At 47.5% G+C, this 26,282-nt stretch overlaps 2 protein-coding genes across 7 annotated transcripts in view; one reads left to right on the forward strand and one right to left on the reverse strand.

The window, feature by feature from the left end:
- Positions 1-5,867: 5,867 nt before the first annotated feature.
- LOC128786744 (uncharacterized) lies at positions 5,868-20,646 on the forward strand. Of its 6 annotated transcripts, none has more exons than XM_053940300.1 (10): positions 5,868-6,181; positions 6,383-6,493; positions 9,051-9,581; positions 10,811-10,946; positions 12,867-12,955; positions 14,601-14,664; positions 15,045-15,133; positions 16,157-16,269; positions 16,698-16,854; positions 19,677-20,646. In XM_053940300.1, the coding sequence occupies exons 2-10, from the start codon at positions 6,484-6,486 to the stop codon at positions 19,829-19,831; spliced, it is 1,344 nt and encodes a 447-aa protein (XP_053796275.1). In that variant the 5' UTR covers positions 5,868-6,181; positions 6,383-6,483; the 3' UTR covers positions 19,832-20,646. The 6 variants fall into 6 exon arrangements, with proteins under 6 accessions (XP_053796275.1, XP_053796271.1, XP_053796273.1 ...); XM_053940297.1 differs by lacking the exon at positions 6,383-6,493 and having other exon boundaries at positions 5,876-5,911; positions 6,121-6,181; XM_053940296.1 differs by lacking the exon at positions 6,383-6,493.
- A 2,092-nt stretch (positions 20,647-22,738) lies between these two features.
- Positions 22,739-26,282, reverse strand: part of NSD2 (nuclear receptor binding SET domain protein 2) — a 72,378-nt gene continuing 68,834 nt past the window's right edge. The window contains exons 23-24 of the mRNA XM_053940302.1: positions 26,054-26,258; positions 22,739-25,144 (exon numbers count right to left, since the gene is read on the reverse strand). Of these exons, the coding sequence (XP_053796277.1) occupies positions 24,879-25,144; positions 26,054-26,258 (471 nt within the window). The 3' untranslated portion in view covers positions 22,739-24,878. The remainder of the gene's footprint in view (positions 25,145-26,053; positions 26,259-26,282) is intronic.

Raw genomic sequence — 26,282 nt, forward strand, 5'->3', positions numbered from 1 at the left:
ATCTGCCATGCCCAGGTTCTGTGGATGGGTTATGGAAGTGTGAAATAAACCCTGTTCTTCAACGCTGCCTTTATCTGAATTGGAGCAATGGTGGCTTCTCTCAGTTTGAGTGCTGCAGAAGGTGAGTGTGTTTTGGGATTGGTGGTTTTTAGCGTGGGCTTTGTTGTGGGTGTTTAGAAACTGTTTCCATACTCACGTACTGTTCCTAGGGTCTGGTTCTGTGATAAGCATGAAGGTTTGTCTTACAGTGTTATGTGGAGATGTGTGGCTGGCCTTATCCCAATTTCCCTGTGTGCAGCTGTATGACATGGCTCTGTTCCACTTGCCTGTGCTGGGGCGGTGCCAGGCATAGAAGTTTTTCTTTTCTGTGTCAAGTCGACCTTATCAAATAGCCAGGAAGGGAATTCTGTTCCAGGTCAGCTGCTCTGGTAGAATGCTTGGGACAAAAGCTTTAGGAGAGGTTGAGATCCACACTTCATTTGTTATTTCATAGGGGACTTGCTCTCTGAGATTTCCTGGTGCCTAGACCCTGATACACTCCATGTGAACAGGAATGTGTCACTTCACCTGCCTGCTGAGGCTGGCCTGGGCAGAACCAGACCCAGCTGTTTTTAACAATCTCTGTGCCACTGACACTTTGGAGAGGCTTAGCTGGTACAAGGCTGTAGGGGATTTAATGTTTAGGATGTTGCTCTAGTGCTAGCCCTTAAGATGGACCAAATGATGGACCCTGATGATGGGCCAAACATTGACCTCTTCCAGGCCTGGACAAACCTGTGCCAAATGCTGTCCTGTGTTCCAAGTGCCTTTAGACAGAGCTTGGACATCTCAGACCCCACTCCTCTCCCTGCCACACAGGTGTGTGTACAGGCTCTCCTGAGAGCAGGAAAGGGAAAATAAGGCAAGAAGCAAAACCTGACTGTTCTAAAGTAAATGTTTCCAGAACTGTTTCCAGACTGTTTCCAGAACCTGCTGTGTTTCAAGACACTTGTACCATCCCTGGAACTGCTCAAGGCCAAGTTGGATGGGGGTTTGGAGCAACCTGGTCTAGTGGAAGGTGTCCCTGCCCATGGCAGGGGGGTTGCAACTGAATGATCTCTAAGGTCCCTTCCAACTGAAAACATTCTGGGATTCTGAGACCTTTTCCTGAGGAACTTGGGGAGATTCCTTTATTTGGCTTTCAGAATGTGGTTCCTGTGTGTTTGGTTTTGTAATATACTTATTCCTTCCTGGTAAAAATTTAATGAAAACAGTAAGCAGTTGGTTTCTCTGAATGGTTGATTGAACCCCTCACTAGCATGTAACCTTGGCTCTAGTGCCTGCCCCATCATTTGGTGTCACTGGAGTCCATAGTCTCTCTCTCCTTTTTCATTTTCATCTTCCAGTTAAAATTATTTTTTTCAATTGGCTGTTTCCTGGCATAGGAGAATTGGCATGACAAGCTGGTCTTGTGCTAAAATTTTGTGATCATCTACATTGATCCAGAGCTGTTGTCCAGGGGGGACCCAAGCTGTGCTCAATGAAGGTGTTTCCTCCTTCCCTCCTCCAAATGCTGCAATCATGAACAGCACAGACAACACCCCCTGCACTTGTTCTGCCTTAAGTACCAGCTGGGTTTGAACTGTGTCCTTAGAACTGAATGACACCCAATGGACACTGGTCCATTTATGATCACCTTTATAACTGCTGGGAGGACTAAATAAGAATTAAATGTTCTGTGCTGCTTGTGAGAAAATAAACTTCTAGCCTCTGTATATGGTTATGGCTGGCTAAACCATCAGCTCCTTGCTGCAGTACAACACCTGTCCCCTTTCCTTTGGCTAGCTCTGCTCTTTTTATTATTATTCCTTCTAAACCCCGACACAGATGAAACACTTTAAAAAAAAAAAAAAAAAAAAAAAAAAAAAAAAAAAAAAGAGGTGTGAGGTTTTTGTTTCAAAATGACTGTAATAACTTTTCTTTTTTACTTAAATTCCTCCAGCTCCCTTTTGTGGGTTTCGTTATTCCACCTCCACAACAGCCACCGCTGCCGGAGGTTTCTGCGGGCGCAGTTTGGGAAGAGCCGCTCCCAAAGGCTGGTTTTGGGTGAGGTGGTTTTGGTGCCGGCCCGGCCGTGCCGGTGTCCCCTGCCCAGCGCTGTGGTGCCATCGCGTGGCCGTTCGCTCACGAAGAGGTTTCGCCGTCCAGAGCAGAAAACTCTGTGTGTTCCTCTGGGAATAGTGGTGTTGCTTTGGTTTATTTATTTTTTTTCCTCACCTCTGTAGGAGTGTCTTGGGCGCAAAGCTGTTGACTGCTTGTTAGACCTGCATCCCTGAAGGACACCTGTCCTGTTTTATGGGAGTCAGTGAATATACCTTGGAATAACCTTGCACCTAAAAGAGGGCTCTGGATTCACTGCTGCTTCCCAGCACAGCCCATGGGGTGATGCACCCCAGGGGGGTCAGGAGTGCTTCTGCTTTTTTGTCTGTGGAGGAGCAATGATACCTGCAGCTGGTACCTCTTCTACACACAGCCAGGTTTGGGTAGGAATCACAACCTATATTGCTTGAAGAAAAGTCTTTTCCAAGAAAAAGCCCCTGTCAGAATCCAGCTTGCATTTTGCCTGAATATGTTGCTCTTTCCCAGCAGCAGCAGCGCAGTCTACCCCCAGTTTCTAGCTCAGCAACACTGCCAAAAGACCACAGTCCTGTCAAATAGCTGAATACAGCACACCAAGCACCACATTGTTCCTAGAGTCATGCAAACAGGACAGCTTTGCTGCACCTTGCCTGCCTTGGAGCATGACAGTCATTTGCCACTCTAACAGGTGTCTGCTAAGTCTAGGACACCAGCAGTGCAGTAGTGGTGGATAACTCAGGACAGAGCCTAAGAATACAAGGATAAAATTATGAGTCCAGAGGAAGGCCAGTAAGGTCCTCAGAGGCCTGGAGCACCTCTGCTATGAGAACAGGCTGGGAGAATTGGGGTTGTTTAGCCTGGAGAAGGGAAGGCTCCAGGGAGACTTTACAGCACCTTCTGCTACCTCAAGGGTCTATAAAAGAGCTGGAGAGGGACACATAGTGATAGGACAAGGGGGAATGGCTTTGAACTGTAAAGGTACAGGATTATAGTAGTTATTAGGGGGAAAAAACTGTGAGGATGGGTGAGGCACTGGAAATGGTTGCCCAAAGAACCTGTGGCTGCACCATCCCTGGAAGTGCTCAAGGTCAGGTTGGATCAGTCTTGAAGTAGCCTGGTCTAGTAGAAGGTGTCCCTATCCATGGCAGGGAGATGAAAGGAGATGATATTTAGTGGTACCTGTCAAGCCAAACCACTCTGCTCTCCTCTGCTTGTAGTTAACACCTTCCTGACCTTCAGGAGTCACCTGGTGACCTACCATTTTCAGGCTGATGGATGTGGCAGCCTGCTGTCAGCTCACACATTCCTCTCCTTTGCGCTGTCCCCACTGCAGGTGGGGCCTCACCTGGGGATTTTCACCCCCACAGCACTTAGTCACATCCCAGCTGACAAAAGCTGAGGCAGTGGCAGGTCACAGGTGACATTGTGAAGAATGCTGCTGTTTGAGAGTCTTCCTGCTCGGTGTTTCTCACTAAGCAGGCAGCTCTGCTTATAAACAGATCACTTGGGTATCTAACACCCAGGTGACTTGCAGGCAGTTAATGCAGAGCCCTGTGGTGGTCCTTGGGTTTCTAAAGCCTGGGAAGCTCAGAAATCCACATCTGCCCTCAGCAGATGAAACCTCTAATGGCACATCCTTTGCTTGCTCAGCTGGGATGGAGCAGGACAGCCTTGGACAAGAGCTGTCCTTTCCAGGCTGGGCAAGGCCAGGGAGTTGGCACAAACTGCTGGAGTGTTTGCACAGGATGCTGTGTTCTTGGGAGAAGCATAATTGCTCCTGTCTCTGCCCTGTAAGCTCCGAGGGTGGAGGAAACTCTGGTTTGTTTGGGGACACAAGGTTTGCCAACTATGGAAGAGCAACAGAACTGACAAGATCAGGGCCCTGTGCCAGCCTAGGACATCACTTTTGATAAACCATGACACTGCTTTTTATTCTCTGTGAACCAACTAGCAAAAGCATTTAATCTCAATGGAGACAGGCCCAGGCAGGTCAGGAGTTTATGAGTTTGTCTGTTTGTACTGCCCTGAAGTGGCATTAGATTTTTCCCCATCAGAAGTGTATTTCCAGCTTGCCCAGTTGCTAAAACAGTTGAGAGGAAAGCAGCCTGTCCCATCTCTCACCTGGGCTCTGGTAGCTCACCCAGAAAGGGGGCTCTGAGGGCACAGGAAGGGCTTTAGTGCACCATTTCCCTTTCTCTTCCATGTGTTAGGCTGAAACTGACAGTGAAAGTGCTGCCACATCCAGTTCTGAACTGTTTTTCCAGTGAGTACATGAGTGCTGTAGCTGCTCAGCCCATGTGTGACGTGGTTCTGGGACTGGGGAGTGTGGGAAAGCTCCCCACTAGCCAGGGGGTGCAGCTTGTGGGATGGAGGGGACTGGTCTGCTGCCAGCTTCCCTAGCAGGATAAATCTCACTGGGTGATTGCTGGCAGTGTTTTACCAGTGCACAGAGCTGCTCCATCCTCAAATGCTGCTCCTGTTGTCTCTCACTGCAGAGTCTCAGCCCACTGGGGAGTGGATGGCCCTGCACAGCTCTGGGTGGAACAGGTTCTTTACACAGACTGAGATCAAACATCCTGTGCAAAGGCTTGCACAACCTGTAAAGCCAAGCAGAGCAATGTCACGTTGAGAGCTCTCCTGCCTGCAGGGAAGGGGCAGCACTCAACCCACCCCTGCCTTGTCCAGAGCCGCTGGGCAGCATCTCTGAGGGGCTGCCAGGGCTGAGCCTGATGTCTTGCTTGTGATCACTTTGGCAGTCATCAGTTCAGGTTAAGGTTGTATCTGACTGTGTTAGGAGCCAGCTGGTCACAGGCTGACCTGCACCCACCCAAACTGGTGACAGCAGAGTAGAGGAGGCTGCCCTGTCTCCATGCAGCTACCATGAAGCAGGATGGTTAGGCAGACTGTCACTGCCAGAGACAGGAGGACAAGAAAGTGTCCCTGGCCCCAAACTGACCCCACCTGGGCCACTGTGAGGAAAGCCTGAGGGTTTGTGTTAGAGCAGGCTGCTTTTGGCTCATCATGTTGGGCCCTATTGAGGATCCTGGAACACAAGGGACACGAGCAGTGCATGACAGGGCCTGATCTCACTGAATGTGCAGCTGTGGGGGCTGCATGTGGAGCATCCACAATCCTGTATGAGTAGCCCTCTGTTCCCTCAATTTGGGCAAAGAGGTGGCATGTGAGATGTGGCATTCAGCTGAATGCTAAAGGAAATCCTCTCACAGTGGGGCTTGGCAATGCTGATTGCTGAACAGTGGGGGCAGAGGGAAAGGGGGGATCTTTCAAAGCAGGGCTGCAAGGTAAGGAAAACATGGGGACATCTGTGGCCCAGCAGGCAGTACAGACACTGAAACACATGGAAAATGGGGTGGGGCCCCATTAAACTTAATGCTCTCTCCTCAAAATCATCATCAGGATCTGTGAGCTTGATCCTGATAACCACTTGATGCATCAAGCTGGACACCGTGGGGGCAATGGGGGAGGGAGGTGGAGTGAAATGCTGGTTGGGAAAGCTCTGTGCTCACCGGAGGCTGCAGCGTGGTTGGCCCCAGTTAAAACAGGAAGTCTTCTGGGGGTTGTTTTTCTTGTTTCTCTTCTCTCAGGAAATCTCGTGGGTCTAAAAAATGAAATCCTCTCACTTGACGAGGTCACGGGGGGCTGGCCCGCAGCCAGGCGGGGTTCCCATGCTGCTCTGCCCGTTCCTTCCCGGGAGCCCATCACTTCCTCCAGAGCGCTCCTCACACGGATTTCTGCAGTTCTGTGAGGGCACATCTGCTCCTCTGGGTGCCTGGTGGGTGCTCTGCTCTGGGGAGGCCGTATCCTCTCTGACCTGTTGCAGTCTCCCAATATAAACCCCCCTTTGTTGGGGCGAGGATGACTTGACTGAGCCACATGATCAGTCAGGTGACAAAATTGGGCACCAAAGCGGAGGAGAATGAGCAGCTGGGTGAGGGCTTTAGCTGCTGATCTTGCCTCTTGACAGGCTGTGTTACTCCCCAGGGAAAAATGAGTGCCTGGCTCTGTCCTCTGCTGTGGAGCTTAACCATGGTGTGCTTAACAGGTAAGTCCTCCCGACACAGGGTTTCTCTTCGCTGGCTGAGCACAGAGGGGGGTGAAGCCATAGAGGGGCTGTGGGAGCCCTGGGCTTCACCATGGGGTGAGGCTGTGGGCAGGGCTGGGGGAAGGCGGCAAGGAAGCGTTGAAACACGGGCAGTGTTGGAAGTGGGATGCGCGCGGTAAATACAAAAATTTGCTTTTACAGGAAGAAAAGGAAAAAAAATGAAAGAAGTGAAAGAAGTAGAGCTTTATTAGTCTCCATAGTGAAGATTTGCAGAGGCTTTATCTTAAACCCCAAGGAGCAGGATGCCTGGTGGTAGGTTGGGAAAGATCAGCTCTCTATCCTTCCCTGACTTCCTCAAGGCTCCTGTTCATACCAAGGCGTCACATGCAAAATAACACATCCTTCAAGTTCCCCTGGAGATACTTCAGGCGATTCATAGTGCTCCTTAAAGAAGAAAAAAAAAAAAAAAAACAAAAAAAAAAAAACACCAAAAAAATCCCAAAAAAACCACAAAAAAGGCTCTAGAAAACAGAATTGCTGTTCCATGACAGACAGTGTAAGTGCAGGAGAGATGAAGCTGAGGTTGTTTGAGTACTGTTTTTTCACACCTGTGACTATGACTGGTAAAATACACAAACACTTTATTTGTGCTCAAAACTATTTTTTTCAGCCTTCTGACTTCCTTTTTTTCTCCAGAAGTTGTTTAATTATTAAGAAGTACTGGCTACCGAAGGTTATTGATAGCTACTGAAGTTTTGCAAACAACTTTACTACTTTTGGTAAAGTGTTGTGGAAAACTACTTTCCATTTTAAACTTCCTCTTAAGAGCACCACCATTTGACATTAAAACCAACCAACCAATGAAGCATATTCAACTAAAAAACCCCAACAGCAGCAAAATTCATCCAGCTGTGGGCAGTCCAAGTTGTTGAAACCCGTGCAGTGTCTCTGGCTGGCAGAGTTGAGCTGTTGGGGTCAGGAGGAGCTGTGGGAGATCAGACTTTGATCTCAGAGGTCCTTCTGAAAGGCTTTCCCTGGGAATTTGACGTTGCCCTTACCTTACTGCGAGTGTTTACGTTAGGATTTGTTTATTGAATCTCAGGATGAATCTCAGTTTGTTGCCAGAGGTGAGGAAAAAGCAAGCAGACTGGCTTCAACCCCTCAGGCACAGGAGTCAGATGAGGGGAATTGTGTGTCTCGTTTCTGGGTGGAGGCTTGGCCACGGTAGCAGTGTCCTGTGTGGGCACCGTGGAGCTGCTCTCCCTACCTTGGACTAATGCTGTCCCTTGAATTTGAGCCTGGGGCAAACCAGTGTGTTACAAAATGATCACTGTTAGATTTGGTGTCTCTGTTTTAGGGCTACAGCAAGAAAATGAGATATGGTTCAGTTGGTGCTGAACATTATTGGCACAGCTAATAATGCCAAGGTTGTGGGTTTGATCCACATATGGGCCATTCTCTTTAAGAGCTGGAGCCCACAATCCTCTGGGTCCCTTCCAACTCAGACTGTTCTGTAAATTCTTTAAAACCCGAGCAGTGGCCCAGATGGCTGGGTGCTCATCTGCTTTTCTCAGTAGTTACACCAAGATGGATTTTGGCACAAAGCAGGCAGTCAACAACAGGAGGGAGCACTCCCAGCAAACTCTTTCCATGTGATCACAACTTTATAAAGACTCTTTTATCCAGTGTCCTGATCCTGGTGCAGAACTTTAACAGGAGCTGCCATCAGCTTGGTCTGCATGTTGATGTTTGTACCATGGTAGTGCTGAGCACTGGTGCCCACAGTTCCTGGTTTTGCATGGTGGGTACAAAATTAAGAGAGAAAGGTTGAGGGTGAATCAGGGCTGGGGGAAAGGCTGCAGGGATGTAGGTCTGACACCTGACAGCTTGTGCTGTCACCCAACATCCCACTATTGGGTGTCAGCTGCACTCTGACCTCCTGGAAAACCATAAACCAATTTCTTAGGAGTCCTTGTGTTCTCTGTGCCACTGGGCATGGATTGGCAAGGGGGCTTAGCAGGTGTGTGCTTCTGAGAGAGCATTTACACCCCACAGTATCAGCTCCAGCTGCCTACTGGTGCTGTATAAGGTTGGGTGTTTTCAGAAGTTGCAGTAAATATTGAGGAAATCCCTGCCTTCCCTGAGTTCCTGAACCCAGCTAGTGGCACAGCTTCTGGGCAGGAGCTGCCTGTTTAGGTTTCGCTTTTCTTCCTTTACTTCGTTTCATACTGCTAAATCAACAGTAACCTGCTGCTTTCCATCAGCAGATGATCCAGTCCACACTGTATCACAGAAAAACAACCTGAGCTGCAGTAACACCTCCTTTCTGTATAGATTTCAGCAATCCTCACTCTGATGAAGGATTTCAGAATTAAAGCAAGTCTTGGCCCACAGGTTCCCTTCTGGTTACTGGATGTACCGCAAGAACAGCTTTAAAAAGCCCTGAGCCCATGTCTTTTCTTGGCTTTTCTTCTGTTTAAGGGAGATAGGATAAAGCAGTCAGCTACTTTCAATCTTAACAATCTTAAATCAGATTGTCATGAGATCTCAGAGTAAACAGTCTCAAGGAGCTAACAAAATGGACTGTTTCAGGCAATTCTCACACCCATGAGTCAGACCTCCCAGACATTGGCATTTACTTATTTGTGGCCTCAAGGACCCACTAATTTATTTTCTTGGTAAGTCTCATGTGCTAGACATGCTCAGATGCTGCCTCAGATCCTTGCTCTGTAGTGGAACACAGCAGAGGGGAGTTTGTGGATATCAAACAAGGATACATGGTTTAAACAGTTGATAAAGACCTAAATGAGAAGCCGTTATTAAAGGGAGATCAATAATTCAGACACTAATTATGTTTTTTTTTTCTTAGGTATTGCTTTAGGCCAGACAACCAGCACTGAGGTCCCAGTTGCATCCACCCCAGCACCTCCCAGTGCAAGCAGCACTGAGGTTCCAGTTGCATCCACCCCAGCACCTCCCAGTGCAAGCAGCACTGAGATTCCAGTTGCATCCACCCCAACACCTCCCAGTGCAACCACTGCTACGGCCTCTTCTCCCCCAGCTGCTCCCACAACACTCTCAGCTGGACTGACACCAACCACTGCAAACCCTGTTGCATCCACAGCAGCTCCATCTGCTGATCCAAGCACAAAAACCCCTGCCCAGACTCTGCCCCCCACCACGGGGACCGTCCCCACCTCTGGCAGCAGGGCCACCTCTGAGGTGTCTTCAGCGCTGACGGCCACATCCAGCAGTGCCCCAGCGTCCCCTCCAGGAGTGACCACATCCCCATGGCTCCCGTCGTCAGCTCCGCTCCCCAGCATCCCCCAGCCCTCCAACTGCAGCAGAGTGAACGTGACAGCCTGTGCCCCCTGCCCCCCAGGGACTGTCCCCACCCAAGGTAAGGATCCCTGCGCCCGCCTTCTGCGTTAGAGGAAAAGGGGTTTGTCAGGGGTGGTGAAGCCAGCACTTGTTCTTGTGTTGGAAGCTTGGATGGGCAGCAGGAGAGGGACTTAATTCATTTCACCCTTCTGAAATCAAAGACTTGGCCTTTCCTGGCCTTGTGCTGTGTTTTGGTCCTTCTGAGGCTTCCCCAGTGGGGTGACAAAGTAGATTGTGGCACAAAGTGTAAGGCGAGTACAGTTTGATTTATTGGCAGCACATCACTTTGGGCTCCAGGGCCAAATACAAGGTCAATTTCCAGCTGTCTCGAATGTTTGAAAGAGAATCTCTGCTATAGAGACAGCCTTTTTCCATGGCCTTGAGAAAATACTTGATCAACCTCTGTTGTGGTCAGCAGTGCATAATATAACCTTTCCCAGAAGTTACTTGTCGTAACATGGTTGGGTTCTGATTTCAAACACGACCACTCCATCCCACAAAAAAAAATTCTCAAAAAAAGAAATTAATTCTCCAGAATACAAGCCATGTTCTTTTTGCTTATTCCCTGCACTGCAGGGCACTTTTTAAAAGCAGCTCTGATGCTTTAGGGTGAATCTGCAGAGGACAGGAATTATCTCCCACCTCCCTTTTATGAAGGATCTTTGACAGGGCCTTCTCCTATTGTCTGTGTTGGTGGTACAGCTGCAATAGATCCCACCCAATTCCTCTGTGTGGCTGGGATTGGTTTTGTGGAGCAGAGAGGGGTAGAACTTGCCTGCTGGGAATGCCATGGTACCTGTGCTCAAAGAAAAGCTCTTACTGCTTAAGGCAGATCCTCTACTCTGGGGCTTTACTCATCAGTTCTGCTTCCTACAAGCTTAAATTATCAGTAATCTAAAGAACTATATTGGTTTCTTCTTTTTTTGTGTGTCTCTTTTTTTTTGTGTGTTGGGGGGAAAACAAGGAAAATTTTCCTGGCCCCTCAAATTAAAGAAAGAAAAGGCAATCAGCTTAATTACTGGAGATCCACACTGATAGCCTTGGCTCCTTAGATCATCTTATGGCTGCTCTGCAGCTTGCTAACATGAACGATTAGCATGAACATTGCAGTTTCTACCCTCTATGAGTGCCTTGCCAGAGGAACTGCATCCCAAAGCTTCTGCCTTTGTGGCAGTGACCTGTCCTGGCAGACACAGGGGTTTCAGTCAAGCCTTGCAATCCTGATCCTGACTTTTTGTCCCAATTTAGGCACCTTGAGCTGCTCGTGCTGCGTGGGGGGCTCGTGCATTGACCCCAGTGCCTGCAGCCCCTGCCCACCAGGCCACTACCAGCCCCAAAGTGGGCAACCATCCTGCCTGCCCTGCTCACAGGGGTATTACACCAGGTGAGTGACTGAGCCCCTGAGCATGGGGACTGGATGGTAAACCACACAACACTTCCCAGACAGAAAAAGCTCTTCCTTTGGGCTGTAGGAAAAGTGCTGCCAGGGTTGTTTCTCAGAGGCTAAATTCTCCTCATCAGGAAAGCTTGGTGTAGATATGCTTGTGCTGAGGGCTGCCCCTCTGTGGGCTTCCCTTTTTTACCCTCATGCCTTTTGTCTGCACTGAGGGAACATGTTGTTTTGTGGTGGGGAGACACTGGCAGTGAGGTGCGGGTTCATCTCCTCAGCTTTTCTCTAGGATATGTCTGACAAGCAGGCTCCATCTCCCTGCTTTGCCCAATTACTTTCTCAATCCCTGTTTTCTTGCCCCCAAGGCATCTCATTACATTTGAGTTGCTGGCATCTAAAGCAATACCCTCAGCTGATATAGTGTGGCAAAGCTGACAAGACATCCCAGCCAGGAGCCCAGTCTTGCAATTCCATCAGGCTGCCTGATCCAGGGATGCTGTACAAGTGTCCTCTGGCTGTGGGGACACGTGCATGTGCTGCTCTCTCCACTCCTATCAGATTTTCTCTTGCTGTATCCATGTCTGCAAACAGTGAGCTGTGTCCTTTGTGGGGTGGCAAGGACAGGAGGGGTGGCAAGAGCCCCCCAGGACTGTGTCCATTGCAGAGCAGCTCCATTTGGATCAGTCCTGGGCTGTAGTAAGGGTGACCTGGCTGTGCAGTTTGTTTGCAGCAGCCCCTGAGTTTCAAGTGCCAGCAGGATCTTCCTCTGTGCTCCCCTCCATGCTCTGCCCTTGCAGTTTGTGCTGTGAGGACCTGCCTTAAAAATGTACCCCCAAATTGCTTTAAAAAGCAGCCAGGAGCAGTCTCCAGGGCACACAGAGCTGCTGCTCTTGGCATGTGGGAGAGGGCCAGGGACCAGAGAGGGTCAGGCAGCAGTGCTGGGCTGGTGTGTGCCAGAGCAGGGACCAAAAGTGGGAGATCTGGAGGGGACCTTGGGGGTGCAGTGTGTGCCTGCCCATCTCCTGGTGGCTGCCTGGGCCTCAGGGCTTCGATGGGACCATTTAACATTTCTGTGGTATTTGGAGAATTTGGCCTCCCTGCAGCTTTGAGCAGCTCTGGCTGGTGCAGGCCTTGTGTTGGTTTGTTTTCAGCAAAGCATTTGCTATGTTTCCAGTTGGTTTTGGGGTTTTGGTTTGTTGGTTTTTGGTGGTTTTTTTTCCCGTGCAAATCTCATGCAGCCTTACAGTTTTTGAAGGAATTAAAGAGCATGTCCTTGTTTTCCTCCAAAGCATCTCTGAGTATGTTATCAAATTCCATTGATAAAGAATTGAGGGGGATTTGGCTCTGTTAGTGATGAATGTAAAAGCTTCCTCTTTCCCTGCCTTTGCCTCATTTCCTCCCACTCCTCCTGGAGGTCTGACATATTGCCCCCCTTTTCCCACAGTCCCTGCTGTTTAAGGTCAGGGCTCTCACAGGTTTAGGTTAGGGCCTGTGGTTTAGGTCCTTTTTTCAGCTCCTGATTCCCAGCAATGGAGCAGCTCCTTTTGAAATGGATGCTGAACAGGAAACACCTTCCCTATTCCATTTTCAAGAGTGAATTGAAGAGTCTGACTCAATCCAAGGGTTTTAAGTCTGACCACAGCATATTTTTAAAGACCTTCAATTCAGATGGTCCCTTTCCATATTGCCCACAGGCAAAATGCATCTCTAATGTTAATATACAGAGAACTTCAGGTTTTTAGTGGACCTTTAACATTCAGGTGAGTTCAAACTGATGTTTTTCTGCCTGAACTTTTTTTTCATAATTTCTCTAATTCTAGACTAGTCAGTGACATGTTCTGCTCTGTCTTCCCCAAGTGGATCAAGGCTTGGGTGACCTAAAATTGTGTTCCACTCTGCTCCCTTCCCTCCCAGCTTCCCAAGGAGCACTGTGTGTCTTCCCTGCCCGCCAGGACATTTTGCTAATGAGTCTGGGGCTGCAGCTTGCAGAGCCTGTGAGCGAGGTAGGCTTTGGTCTGTGTTCAACCCAAATGCATTTTCATCACATGATGCTTTTTCCCAGGGGCACATGCAATTACCAGGTAACTGAAAAGCACTGAAGGGTAAACAGGCTAAAAATAGCCCAGCAGATCTCTTCCCTATTCTGTTGTTATTAAAATGAAAAGAGCGGATCTCAGCCATGCTTGTTTATGCAACAAGTTAATGCTAACTGTGCAATGAAAGTCAGGAAAAAAGTTTTGTGAAATTCAGTTTTAGCACAAGGGGGAAGCGTTGTCAGGAAACAAAATATTCTCTATTTCTGATAGCAAAAGTGAGTCTAAAGCATCTTTGTTTTCATTTAGGCAATCTTCTGCAGTCTGAATATTAAGTGTAATACTCTCCTTATTTTCCACACATTAAAACTGGGGTTTTAAAAAGGAGCTGCTTTGCATCTGGCTAATGCCACTCAAGCCTGGTGCAATGTGTTTGCAGATGGGGTAACAGCATGCGCAGAACAGAACAGCACTTACTTATGCAAAACCCTAATTAACACATGCAGTGCAGCAGCTCCTGTGCACCCAAAATGGGGTCCTGCTTGAACATGCACAACTGTTCCTTTGAAAATCCACCCACCGAGCTGCTGGGCTGTACCTAAACCTTGGCTGTCACTTGCTGAGTTTGGGAGGAACAAAATCTGGCTGGTGACAGTGATGGGGTCTGTCACTCCCTTTACTCAGCAGATTTGTACACTGTGTTAGACAACAGGGGAGTCTGTGGGGTTGGCCCCTAGATCCTGCAAGTATAAATGTAAAAAGTTCCTTTTTCCTTGCAGGGAGAGGGGAGGTGGGTTTGGTTTCATCCTGCTCTGCTGCAGCCTCCACTGCCTGCTGCAAATCCAGGTTTGAGGCAGACCTTAACCCACACCACATCCAGCTCCTCTCTGAACCTTAACTCTGACCACGTTGTGCATCATCAGGCACCTCCAAACCCACCTGAATTCCCAAGTGCCGCTTTCTCAACTTTCCTAGTGGTGTGGTGGGACTCACAAGTTGGGTCCTGCTGGCCCCTGGGCACCTTGGGGCACTTCACTCCTTTTTGTGCTTTGGGAAGGGTCTGTACATGTCCTCCTGCCCATCCTGCTCCTCGTGGTGTGGGGAGGGAGCTTTGCTGCATCTTGGCTGGTGGGTCTTGTGTCCTTCCTTTCACAGGGAAGAAGATGCACCCCAGACTTCCAGGGGTGGGGGAAGGCCTGGAAGGGCTGGAGTGACCAGAGAGGTTTCCCCTGGCCAGAGACCTGCTCCAGCTGAATAACTTGGGAGTTGGCACTGGAATCACCTGTTCCAGCTTCATTCCAGTTCAGCCTGTGGTGCTGGCAAGGGTGACAGGTTTCTCTGTCTCCTTAGCATGGCTTTGAGTGATGTGAGATTCACCAGGGGAATCTGCCAGAGCCCTCCATGCATCCATCAACATGGCAGAGGGTAGCAGGGAACTTTCACTGCTCTTTCAGATCTTTTGACAAATATAACCCCAAAAGCCCTGAAATGCCAATTGAAGCATTTTGTGGGGAGTTGTTTGGTTGTTTGTAAAATGGACATGAGCACATTCACAACGATGTGGGGCAGAGATGTGGAGGCAGGATCCTGAAGCCTTACCCTTCTCTTTTTTCAGGCTATTTTAGCTCCAAGCAAAATGCAGCTTTTTGTCTGCCTTGCCAGCCAGGATCGTTTTGCAAGTAAGGAGCCTCCTGGGGTGCAGGATGTCAAATGGACAGGGATGGGGGCATTTCTTTTAGCCACTGAGCTGGAACCACCAGTGTAGTGCCCAAAGACAAGTCACCTGCCATTTCAGCTGTAGGATGGGGCTTGAAGCAACCCAGTCAAGTGTCCCTGACCATGGCATGGGGGTTGGAGTGTGAGATGATCTTTAAGGTGCCTTCCAACCCAGACCATTCTGTGGGTCTGTGTGAGAAACTGCACTGGAGACAGGCACCCACAAAACTGCAAAGGTTCCTGGTTCTGGGAGACTCCAGTTTGTAAGAGCTGGCTTTGGTGGGCTGGGCTGGTCTTGGAAATGCTCATCCTACAGCGTGTCCTGTCTCCTCTCCCCTGCCAGCACCACCAGCTGCTCGGCCTGTCTGTCCTGCCCCGGGGGACAGGAGGCTCCTCAGGAGGCGTCGGAGGGGTGCGAGTCCTGCCCGCCAGGTAACTGCAGCGGGAGGGAGGCCGTGCCCGCTGGGAACACGGCTGCAGCTCCAGCGGCTCATTCCAGACTCTTCTCATCCGGCCCCGGGGCTGCAGCGCCCTGCAGAGCAGAGCTGTGCCCGGGCACTGAGCGATAGTGCTGGGAGGTTTGGCTGGGTGCTGGTGGAGGCTATGCCTGTGCCAGACCTTCCCACCAGGCTGGTTAATGCCTTGGAGCTGTGCTGGTCCCTGGCATGCCAGGGAGCCCAAAAAGCAAAAAGCATCTTTCTTTGTGGTGGTGCCTTTGCCGAGGAAAGCACAGCCTTGCTGTCAGAGATGGATGTTCTGCAGGAGCAGCCTGGGGCAAAGGGACACGGGGAGGGGATGTGAGGGACACGGCCGTACTCCCTCCTTCCTCTGCTGTCTGAAACAATGCCAGGCTGCCGCAGGTGAGCCGGCAGGGCTGGGCAGGGCTCAGGCACAGCGCTCCGGCCACCCCTATGGCAGTGGCCAGCCTCCAGTCTGGACACAGCCCCAGGGGTGTCTCACAGCCAAACTGCATTTTAAACGTGCAGGAAAGCATTTTACCACTTTGAGACTTGGAACTTCTGTGACTTGTCTCTCCCACAAAGCTTGGGAAACTGAGATGTGCTTTGAAGTCTGCTCAGCAAGTTTCAAACAGCTGGAAAAGGTGTTTGAATCCAGAATTGGAGAGGATGAAACACTGCTGACCTCCAGCTCCCATCTTCCCCTAAACTGAAGCCAGAACTCACTGCTAAACCCCTTTCCTACATACTCCTACTCACACTATTCTGTTTGCCAAGGTCTGACCCCAAATATTCTTTAATCCCTCTATCCCTCTTTGTTCTGTTCTGACCCTTTGCCACCGAACCAGGACCAAAGTCCAGGCTCAGCTTTTGTTATGCACATGAGCACTTAATGCTCTTTCTCCCCGTGGCTTTGAGAGTTCATCAGTCCATATGCAATTGCAAAGATCCTGGAGTTTAGTCTCAGACCTTCATATTGTGCTTATTTGCTGTTTAGGTACATTCAAAGGCCCCAGTGACAACAGATGCAAGGCCTGCAGGACAGGAGAGTACCAGCTACAGTGGGGAAAGGAAAGCTGTGAGCTGTGCCCAGAAAACCACTACTGCCCTGTGAGTCCCCACCAGCTGGGGACAGCTTTTGCTAGCCAGAGCTGTCCCATGACAAGCTAAATACACTTCAATTAACGCTTTCTTTTTTCTTGTAATCTGAGCTTCATTTCTCTTAAACATAGGCAGGGCTCTGATGCAGGGAGATGATTAAAATTGTGACTCCAGGAGTGTGGCTTTGTGCCTACTCTGACTGGGACACGAGGGGATGGTGTGTGCATTAATGAGGGGGTTTGAGGTAGGAACTTGCTGTGTAACACCTTCTGCTCTTCCCCACCCTCTAACACTGCAGGGGCAGACAAGGCTGAATTTAATGATTGCAGGCTCATTCCTTTATTTATTTTTCCCCCCTAATGATAAAATGTTACCTCCCTTTGCCCTGGTTACCTTATGCAGTTTGCTGGTGCTGAGTTACTTCTTCTCTTGGGCAGAGCCCAGATGTGAAGCCAGTGAAGTGTCCTCCCGACGCCTTCTGCCCCAGGGGCAGTGTGGAGCCCACTTACTGCATGGAGCTCTTCCTGTACAAGGCAGGGGACTCCTGCCAGCTGACCCCTGCCACCGTCATCGTCCTGGCCACCTTCTCAGCAGGTCAGTCTGGCTCCTCTCTGGCCTCTGGTAAAACCCCTCTGCAGCTGTGTTGAACCAAGCACTCTCTGGATGGTGTATTCTATGTTTCTGGAAAGCAGGATTTCTAATGAAAGCCCTTCTGGCTGCTTTCATTGCCAGTGACAGTCCTTTCCCTGCTCTGAAGGAAGGTGGCACAGTGCTGAAAGCTTGTTGTTTGTCCCTGGGAAACAGGGATGTGTATGGACCCTCAAACAGGGATTCCTTGGCTGCACAAAAGTAGGAAAAAGGACACTTTCCTTTTGCTATGAGACTTTGTTTCCTGAAAGTATTCCTGCCTTAAGTCATGCCACAGCATCCAGCAGAATGGGGAGCTGCTGGCTCATACAGTGTTGGTTGCATTGATGCCAAATGTTCCTTGTCTCCAAGAGTCAGGAGCTGCTGAGTGTGGGGAGCATCCCTCCAGATGCCACCTGCTGTAAATTAGCTCACTAGGGTAAGCTAATGAGTGGATGAGCTTTCCAACTGGGAAGCTGCACCATGAATAATCATTCCAAAACAATGAATATGCATTTTTAGTCTTAGGAAGGGGAAAATAGAGTTATTTCGTTTTTAATCAAAGTTGGGGGGAGGTTTAATCAGAGAGTTATGATGAAAATGAGCAACTATTAGTGCTGTGGATTGCAAAAAGGGCAGATGAGGAAGCTGGGAGGAGGAATCTGTCTCCTGTGCCCAGAGAGACGAAGAGAAATCCCTAAGTACCACTTACACTAGCAGAGATGAGAATCTTGTGTCAAGAGAGCCAAGTCATAGAGATGAGTAAGCCATCAGAGGATAAAGAATATCCAACAAGCCTCATATTCACAGTTTCTGTGTTTCAAGTGTATTTTAAGTACTTCCTGAAGACCCATTCTCCACTTGGCTGGCTGTTGTTAAAAGGAGAGGGAGGAAAGATTAAATGCATGTGTTACTCCCCACAGTGAATAAGACACAGGAAAGCTGCTTCTCCAACAAGAAAGCAGCGTTCTCATCACACTTGTCTCTTGGCAGCTGAGGAGGGGACAAGGACAGCAGGGTCTGCAGGAGCTCTAGCAGCACCCTCTGACTGCTGTCTCCATGGGGCTGGAATGCTTGGAGGGAGCAGATGAGGGTTGTTCTCACAAGCTGTGGCTTGGAGCCATGAGAAAGGTCCTCCACTGACCCCTATCCCCTCATGCCAGGCTGTTGTCCAAAAATCTGCCGAAACAGATGCCATCTGAAGCGAGTATTAATTTGAAAAAGTAGATTAAACTGAAGGATATGAAAAGCCTGCCCAGAGAGGGACAATGGCTCATTAACCAGCATTTGTGATAAACAAGTCTGAGGGTCAGGGAACAGCATTCCTGCCTCTCCCAGAGCTTGCTGCAAAGACGGGGAAAGGAAACAACCCACGCAGGAACCCGTGAGTTTTTCACGGCTGGTCTCACAGATCAAGTGTTTACCATGAGGCTGTCTGCTCACACAACTGAAATTTGGGTGTATTTGTCTGGCCATATTGCATCACAGCGACAGATTTGTGCTCTTCTGTTCAGATCAATTTTCTCTGATGATGCTTCTGCCAGAAACAAACGAACAGAATGTCGCACTACTTGAGATTTGCCAATTACTTCCATGTCTATGCCCAATCCAAAAGTAATTTTTCCTGACAGCCCTGATCTCAGTCTAGACTCAGAGTTAATCTAGCTTAGTTACTTGTGCTTCAGTGTGAGTGCTGCACAGAGGAAACTAATTTCTCAACATGATCCTTTCCATGGGGTCTGCAGTGAATAAGATGCCAAGTGGAAAACAGTTCCAGAGAGTAGAGAGTAAATGGGAGTAGGAAAGCAAGTTACTGAATGATTTCATTAAAACTTGTCGTTATTCCTTGCAGAGTTAAGCTGAACTGCTGAAGCTGAGTGTTATTAGTGCTAGTGGAACCTTTTTTCCGTGCTCTTTTTGGAGAGGGACAGAATATGTAGGAGAAAAAAAACCCTTATTTTTTCAGAAGAGAATACCTGAGTTGAGAAGTCTTAGAGTAAACATCACCTGTCACTTTACCTTCCCTTCTGTGAATAACTACCATTCCTTTCCTTCCAGGTGGAATCCTTGTTGTCTTTCTAATAGTTCTGAGAGGGTGGCAGGAGCATGGCAAGAAATCCTTGAAGTCGCTGTTGCTGCCCCGGGGCTCAGGACACACCACCTATGGGAGCACAGAGCACACAGAGCCAGTCTATGCTGGCTGGTAGCACAGGCCATGACCAGCAGCCTCTCTTTCCCCTGGGGCAACACAGATGTGGCTCTGGGCAAGGTGTTTAACCATGAGCAACTTCTTTCTGTATAGCTAAAATCAGGTGGGGAATAAAATTCAGTTTTTGAGTTGTGGCTACTTGTGCAAACCAACCCAGCTCCCTGCTCTGCTGCGCTGGGCTGATGGGAAAAGTCTTCCCCTTCCAGTTCCTGGCTTCCTTCACAAGTAAATACTTTTCTCCTTTCTTCAGGGGGAAAAAGCCCTCCAAAAAGCAATCAGTCCTATCTGTTTCTCCATTTTGATAGTCAGCTCAACAGAGTGAGGAGTGACTGCTCCAGTTATTGAGGTCCCTCTGATACAACACTCACTTCCACCCAAGCACAAACTAACATAAATATACCTCCTTTTAATGATATGCAATTTTTTTTATTTTGTTCCCCATTCTCAAAGTTTTAGCATAAGCACAAGTCAAGGGAAGGGAGCCTAAAGCTCTCCCCTTCCTTTCAGCTGTGGGCAAACATGTGCAACTAAAGTAATGGTTGATTCCTGGACAAATGTCCCTTTTGTTTCCTGCTGTCAGGTGGTGTTTCAGAGTGGAGCTACGAAGGGGCAGCATGGTGCAGGCACAGAAGATGCCTTGCACCTTTCTGCATGCTGAGGAGAGGGGCTGTAGGAGACCCACTGCCTAAATGCCCAGGCAAAGTTCTGTCCCTGATCCTGGACACTGATCCCTGATCCTGTCCCTGCTGCTGGACACTGCACCCACCATCCAGGAGAGCAGCACGAGTGGTTTGTACCTGTTTGCTGAGGCACTCCAAGCCCTCTCCTGTGCACCCAGCCCAGTTTAACCATCTGGTTAAACTCATGTGATTTGTATTTTCCAGAGGTGATTCCTGTGTGTGGCTGGTTGACTCTTAACTTGTTTGCTCTATGTCTCCTATTATGTTTTTCTCTGGGCAATGCTTAGCCAGCATCCCAGGCAGTCAGAAATGTCCATCACCTGTACTGGAGCCAGTGTCAATTGCTCCATGAAACCAGTACCTGTGGCCTCTTAACCATCCCACCTTGTTTTTCTTTTCCTCCTGCAGTGACATTCCCACACAGGTGCTGTGTAAACCCAGCCCAGCCAGCTGTGACCCTTTGTGTCAGTGCTGTGCTTCACCAGCTCTCAATGGCCAGTAAAAACACTATCTCCCTCAAAAGAGCCACGATTTTAAATGACTCTGCACAGAGGTGGTAGCAGGTGTTGCTTCTCATTTAATCTTGAAGCAGCAGAGATGGCTGAAGGAACCCAGCTGTGGGGGGGTTAAGTGGTTCCTGCCCTCAGCTGCTCATTCTCCTCTCTCCAGGGAAGGTGCTGAAAGTATTTAAAAGGATTTATAAAATAAATCAGTTCTCTGATCTCTCTCAGCTCTGTCAGGTGAGTAACTGGGTGCAAGAGTGGTACATCAGCCATTGTGGGCACACAGGTTGCCCAGATAAGCTGTGGCTGCCTCATCCCTGGCAGTTTCAAGGCCAGGTTGGATGGGGCTGGGAGCAGCCTGGTCCAGGGGAAGGTGTCCCTGTCCATGGCAGGGGATTGGAAGTGGATCTTTAAGATCCCTTCCACCCCAAACCATTCTGTGATTCTAATGTGGATCAGCAGCAACAGGGATGGTACCTACCAGCACGGGCAGAGCTCCATGCAGTCTCTCCCACTGCTGATGTAGGAGAGACATGAAGTTTCTCTCTGGCCCAAGGCTGTGGTCTTCCTCAGAGCAGCAGAGGGACATAATCCTGATGCACAGCACCAGGTGACCTCAGCAGAACTATCAGCCACCAGTATCAAAGCAGATCCCTGAAATGCTTTTTTAAAAAATGTAGCTGCTGTCACAAGTGGGAGACTCCACACGTGAAGCCAAAGCAGACTCAAAAAACTGACTGAAAAAGCCAGTCAAACTCAGACCTGACCAAGCAGGACCAGCATTTGTGAAAACAGCAAAAGGACCCCGAGGGAGTGGTGCTGGCTGGGCTGGGTAGCCCCAGTTCAGTGCCACAAAAGCCTGTCAAATTATGAGCAACAGAGAGCAGCACTGGAAAAACTGGACTGCAAGAAATATCAGCAGTTCTGTGATAAGCAACAGTGTGAAAACAAGCCACAGCAGAATCATTATCACCTCTGTGGAAACATAAAACTGTATTTCCAGGGCATCTCTTAGGAAGGCCTGGAGGGTAAGTTTTCCCTATGAGAGAACAAAGCCCTGTTCCCTCACTGCTAAACCATGCTTGCTTAGTATGTATCAATTCCACTTTTTTCTTTACAGAAAAAAAAAAAAAAAAGGTGCCAAAGGAAGTATATAGAGCTGTTTTACAAAAGAGACTTAGCAACTTCTTAAATAACTAGGAATAAAATTCAACATTTAATAAGACATTGAAGTTTCTCAAGCAGTCAGACATGGAACAATGAGACTCAACAATGTGGAAAAATCCCATTAATATGTCTTTCAAGATACTTTGCTTTTCCAAGTAATTCAAATAAAAAACCTCCTAAAACCTGACCATGAACACAAAGCTATTGAACAAAACAAGACATTTACTCTGATTATTTTTCCTAGGTTGTATGAAAATACATCTAACATACTCAACTGAAAATTGTTTCCATGCTTGCTCATGTGATAAAAGAACAACAAATTCTGAAATTGGCTGTCATGTATCAACTTTTTGCTACAAAAGGAAAGACATTTTGCTACTTTGATGGGCAAGACAAAGAACATCATTTAAGGCCGCATAATATGCCACAGTTAATGTTGTTTAGATTAATTTATAACAGAAAATCCTTCAAGTTGCTGAATGCTAAAAAGTATTGAGTTGCATCATGAGAAAGCTCAAGTCTTAAGGATTGTTTTACCTTGTATTTGAACAGTGGGAGAAGGAAAACAATGTCAAAACTCTTCTTCTGTCCTCCTTTTTAAACAAAACTTTAGCCTGTTTTCCCAGGCTGCAGAGCAAGGTACAGAAGCCTTCATTCCAATGCACCTAAACCCCACCTGTCCTGGTAGAGAAACCAAAAATTCTCCCACACCACCACGTGAGCGCCTGAGCTGAGCTCACGGGGTCACTTGGCAGTAGGTATCAAGGGAGAATTTGATCCACACTCCTCCTCAGGATCAGTCTCCAGCTGTGCCCAGCAGCAGGAAGAATTCCCAGGAGCCCACAGGTGAACTCCTGGTCTGCAGCCTCAGTGACGCAGAGCTCCGTGGGCCCAGAGCACTAAAGAGCAGGGAGAGGTAGAAGGAAGCAGAAGGTCCAACAGCCCCTGGCTCAGATCTGTTTGTGTGGACAAAGGGTCCCTCTGTCCCCACAGACAGACACAAGGGGTGGCTGTCCTGCATCCTGCCGTGCCAAATGTGCTTGTGAGCCCCCGAGAGGCTCCTTGCCCCAGCCCAAACCCCAGGGGTGCTCTTACTGCAGCAGTGCCTGGCAGGAGCACACAGTGGCTTCTGAAGTGGGGATCTGCCTCTTAGGACCTGGGGCATCCAGAGTGACAGAGCTGTTACACGTGAAGAGGAAAAAGCAACAAAATGACTAAAAAAAAAAAAAAAAAACAAATTATGAAAGCAATGGAATGTAAAGAAAAAATTTTATAACTTATTTAAAGGTATTCTTACAAAGCCTTCCTTACATGGTTTAGTATTCAAAGAATGGTCCCAATGACATCAAATTCCTTCATTTTGTTTTAAAGCAATGAGGAAAATATTTCTGCTTTACTACCTGACCTCATTTTCCTTCCCTTGAAACCCACTATTAAATAAACATCCATAATATCATTTTTGCTTTTGATTTTATGCACAGGACTGTTCTTTAGCCCCATGGCAGAGAAAAATTTCCCTCAAAATCAATTAAAGAATCTTGAATTTTAACTTGAGTGCAAGGCTTGGCGTTCCATTTAAAAAAATAAAAACATGTAACACTTCCCCTCATTTTGAACTCTGCTATTTCTTCAAAATTATTTGAAAAAAAAAATTAACCTTCCAACAGTGTTTATAAAAGCTGATTCAAAAGACAAAGCATTTTGGTCACAAAACAGAAACCAAAGTCTTCAGCATAGGGCAATGCAACATTTATAACCTCTTTCAATTAATATCTTCTAATAAAACCAAACTTTTTACGTGCTGGGAATAAATGGGGGTTTTGGCAATTCCATGAACTAAATCAAATCCTGAAGAAACACCTTGGGAAAAAAACCCATACACTTCCATGATATAGCAAGGCTTCATTTTCAAAAGGGCTACACAGAATTCCTGCACTATTAAGGGCAAACTAAGCTAGAACATACACAAATGGCTCAATGGACATGGAGGTGCACGTGGTGCTTACGGAGGATGGGTCACAATGGCAAAAATCAAAACGTGCTTGGAACGCTGCCTGACCACACACACCAAGGATGTGCACTGGGAAGAAAACCGGCAAAGATATTTTTCTTTACAGTTTTTTCCTAGTTCTAGTATTATTTCTGTCAATACTAAGTATTGTATATTCATCTCGCTGTGAGTCAGTGAGGACCTAATGCTAACGGGGGTGAGGAATTCAAAACAGCTTTGCTGACACAACACAGTGGTGACAGGATAGTCAAGAGCAGAGCTCCTAGAAATGTAACAAAAAAAATCAAGTAGCCAGTTTTATACAAACTTAAAGCAAAGGAACAGAGCAAGGCTAAATTTCACATCAGAATTCTTACATGCTGCTTCAAAAATCCATTTCACTTTTACTTGTTTTGAATTTACTTTTTGCACTTCAATCAAATTTCACTTTCTGTTTCATTCTTGGGGGTGGTTTTGCTACTGATTGGGCATTTCTTGCATTATCACAAAGTTGAAATGCTTGGACTCCAAGCATTCCAAAGAAAGTTTTCCTCTGCATTTTACCTGCCATTGAGAAAATTTAAAAAATCAAGTAATTTTTTCCAAGCAATAGCTTTTGAAAGATTTCTTTTTATTAAGACATAAAAATCCTAAAGTATTGGGCCTAGATTGCAAGACAATATCCCTTTAAATCCAGACCTGTACAGCTCTGCAAGATCAAGTAACTTCATATTTTGCTGGGATGAAATACAGGAAAAAACTGTATAGAAAAAAAATCTCCTACAAAGTCAGATTCCTCCTCTCTGGTACAGGGCGTGCCTTTCCTACCATGCACCACATTTCTTGGTGGAAGGATATTTATGATCATGATTGCTTAAGAATAATTTTTGAGGAGCACAAACCAATTGTTGTGTGTGGCTGTAGTGTGAGACACACCTGGGTCATGACTGGCATTCAAGCACTTGCTCAAAAACACACAAGGCAAGCAAATCTCATTGGGACCACAGACCAAGCCATTTCTTACTCAAAAGGACTTGAGAACTAACAACTTCTTTCAAGGATATACTATTTTAAACATCTGTTGGTTGACAAATACTAGCTCAAAAAACTATGTTTACGCCTACCTGGTTTGATTTTAACCTACCTCCAACCTGCAAGTATTTTGGAGGGAACATTTTACATTCGTAACAATTCAAGTGTAACTGTAATGCTGAGTAATAAGTTTGGTTTGTCCTGAAGTTTGCTGAACTATGCAGTTCGTTATCAGTGCAGAAGCAGCAGAAGACTGCTGTGGTTGGCTCAGTGGATTTATAAAAAAACAAAACAAAAAAATCCCCCCCCATTGTAACCTTTACAGAATATACGTAAAATTGTGTCCTTCCCTGGTCATATTCACAACTTATCTACAAGATAGTGTTAGCAGTAGATACTGCAGTCCATGACTATTTGCATTCAGCTCTCATCCATCTGTTCCTCTTTCTCCTGGGCTTCAACTTGTTCAGTTTTTTGCGGGGTTTCTCAGTCTTCTGAGTTTCAACAGAATCCACCCCGAGAACATGTTCAGAGCAGCATAACTGTCCATTCAACATGGAATTTAGCACTGTCCTGTCTTGGTGCTCCTTGCAGAAAGAATTTGGGCAGAAGTGGCAGAAAGAAACAGAAGGTTTGCCACAAACATCACAGTGGTGCCAAGGACACTCCCACTTCCCTGCAATCAAAACCAAAGAGCCCATTAGTGGGGAGTAAAACACAGCATCATCTCCTAAAGGAGTTTTGTGTTGTAGCAGCTGAACAAGGCACACGTTTCCTGACAAAGCAAATGACAGCAACTACCGGGGCTGATCTCAACACTCAGAATGCTGCATCATACTTCTAAAGCTCAGCTGGCAGCTGCAAAGAGCAGACTTGACACACTCTCATTCAAATAGAGCAGTCAGCTCCAGCTAGAAGAAATTACTCAGGCTTCACTCAATAGCATTTTACAGAACTTATAGGCTGGCAGAGCATCCAAACATCTGGTCAGCTGCTGCCCACTCTTAGAGCAGTCCCCTCTGTTGCCAGTCTTGCTCAGGAATATCTGGTGTGCTTCACTTAGAGCTGCTCTTTTGCCCCAGCATACTTTACCAGTCCTTGTTTTACTTGTTTCTGGGATAACAGGCTTTGCCTGCTTTCCTTCCTCATATCTCACCTGACATGGCTGACTGCAACCAGGTAACCCTTGTGATATCTGGAACTGCAACCTGATGTCTGCTGCTCCTAATTTCCCTACTTGCCTTCTTTCAGAAGCTGCTGCTGATCTTCTGGCTTGAACTCAAAGGGCTTCATGCATTTCTTAGATATAATCAACTTTCCTGTGGCAGGGCCATGGTGCTCCTACCAGGTGATGTGCTCCATTACATACATCTGTAAAACAAATGCCTCATTGTGCCAGAGAGGCAGGAGGAGGCCACCATTTTGTCTTCAAATCCAAGAGGAGCTGCTCCCACATGATGCACAAATGAAATTCATGCCATACAAAGCCAGTGTTTTCAGGATGACACCCCTGACAAGGTTTCAGTGCAATAACTGAGGTACCTGCACAAGTAATTTATACAAGTGTAAGACATGGCTGACTCACCAAAAGGACGTTTCACCAAACCAAGGCAGGAGAGATGATAGGCTTTAGTACAAGATTTCCTGTCACACAACACCAGCTGGCCTCCATCTCCACAGCGGAAACAATCATCTTCAGATTCTTTCTTCCCTTCATTTTTCGTTCTGCGTCTCCGTGTTCTCTTTTTGGTCTTTTTGCCTTTTTCTTCTGAGGCATTAGTGGAAGAATTCTAAAAGAGTAAGATATAAATCTG

The sequence above is a fragment of the Vidua chalybeata genome, chromosome 4, assembly GCF_026979565.1.
Source record: "Vidua chalybeata isolate OUT-0048 chromosome 4, bVidCha1 merged haplotype, whole genome shotgun sequence".
NCBI lineage: Eukaryota > Metazoa > Chordata > Aves > Passeriformes > Viduidae > Vidua > Vidua chalybeata.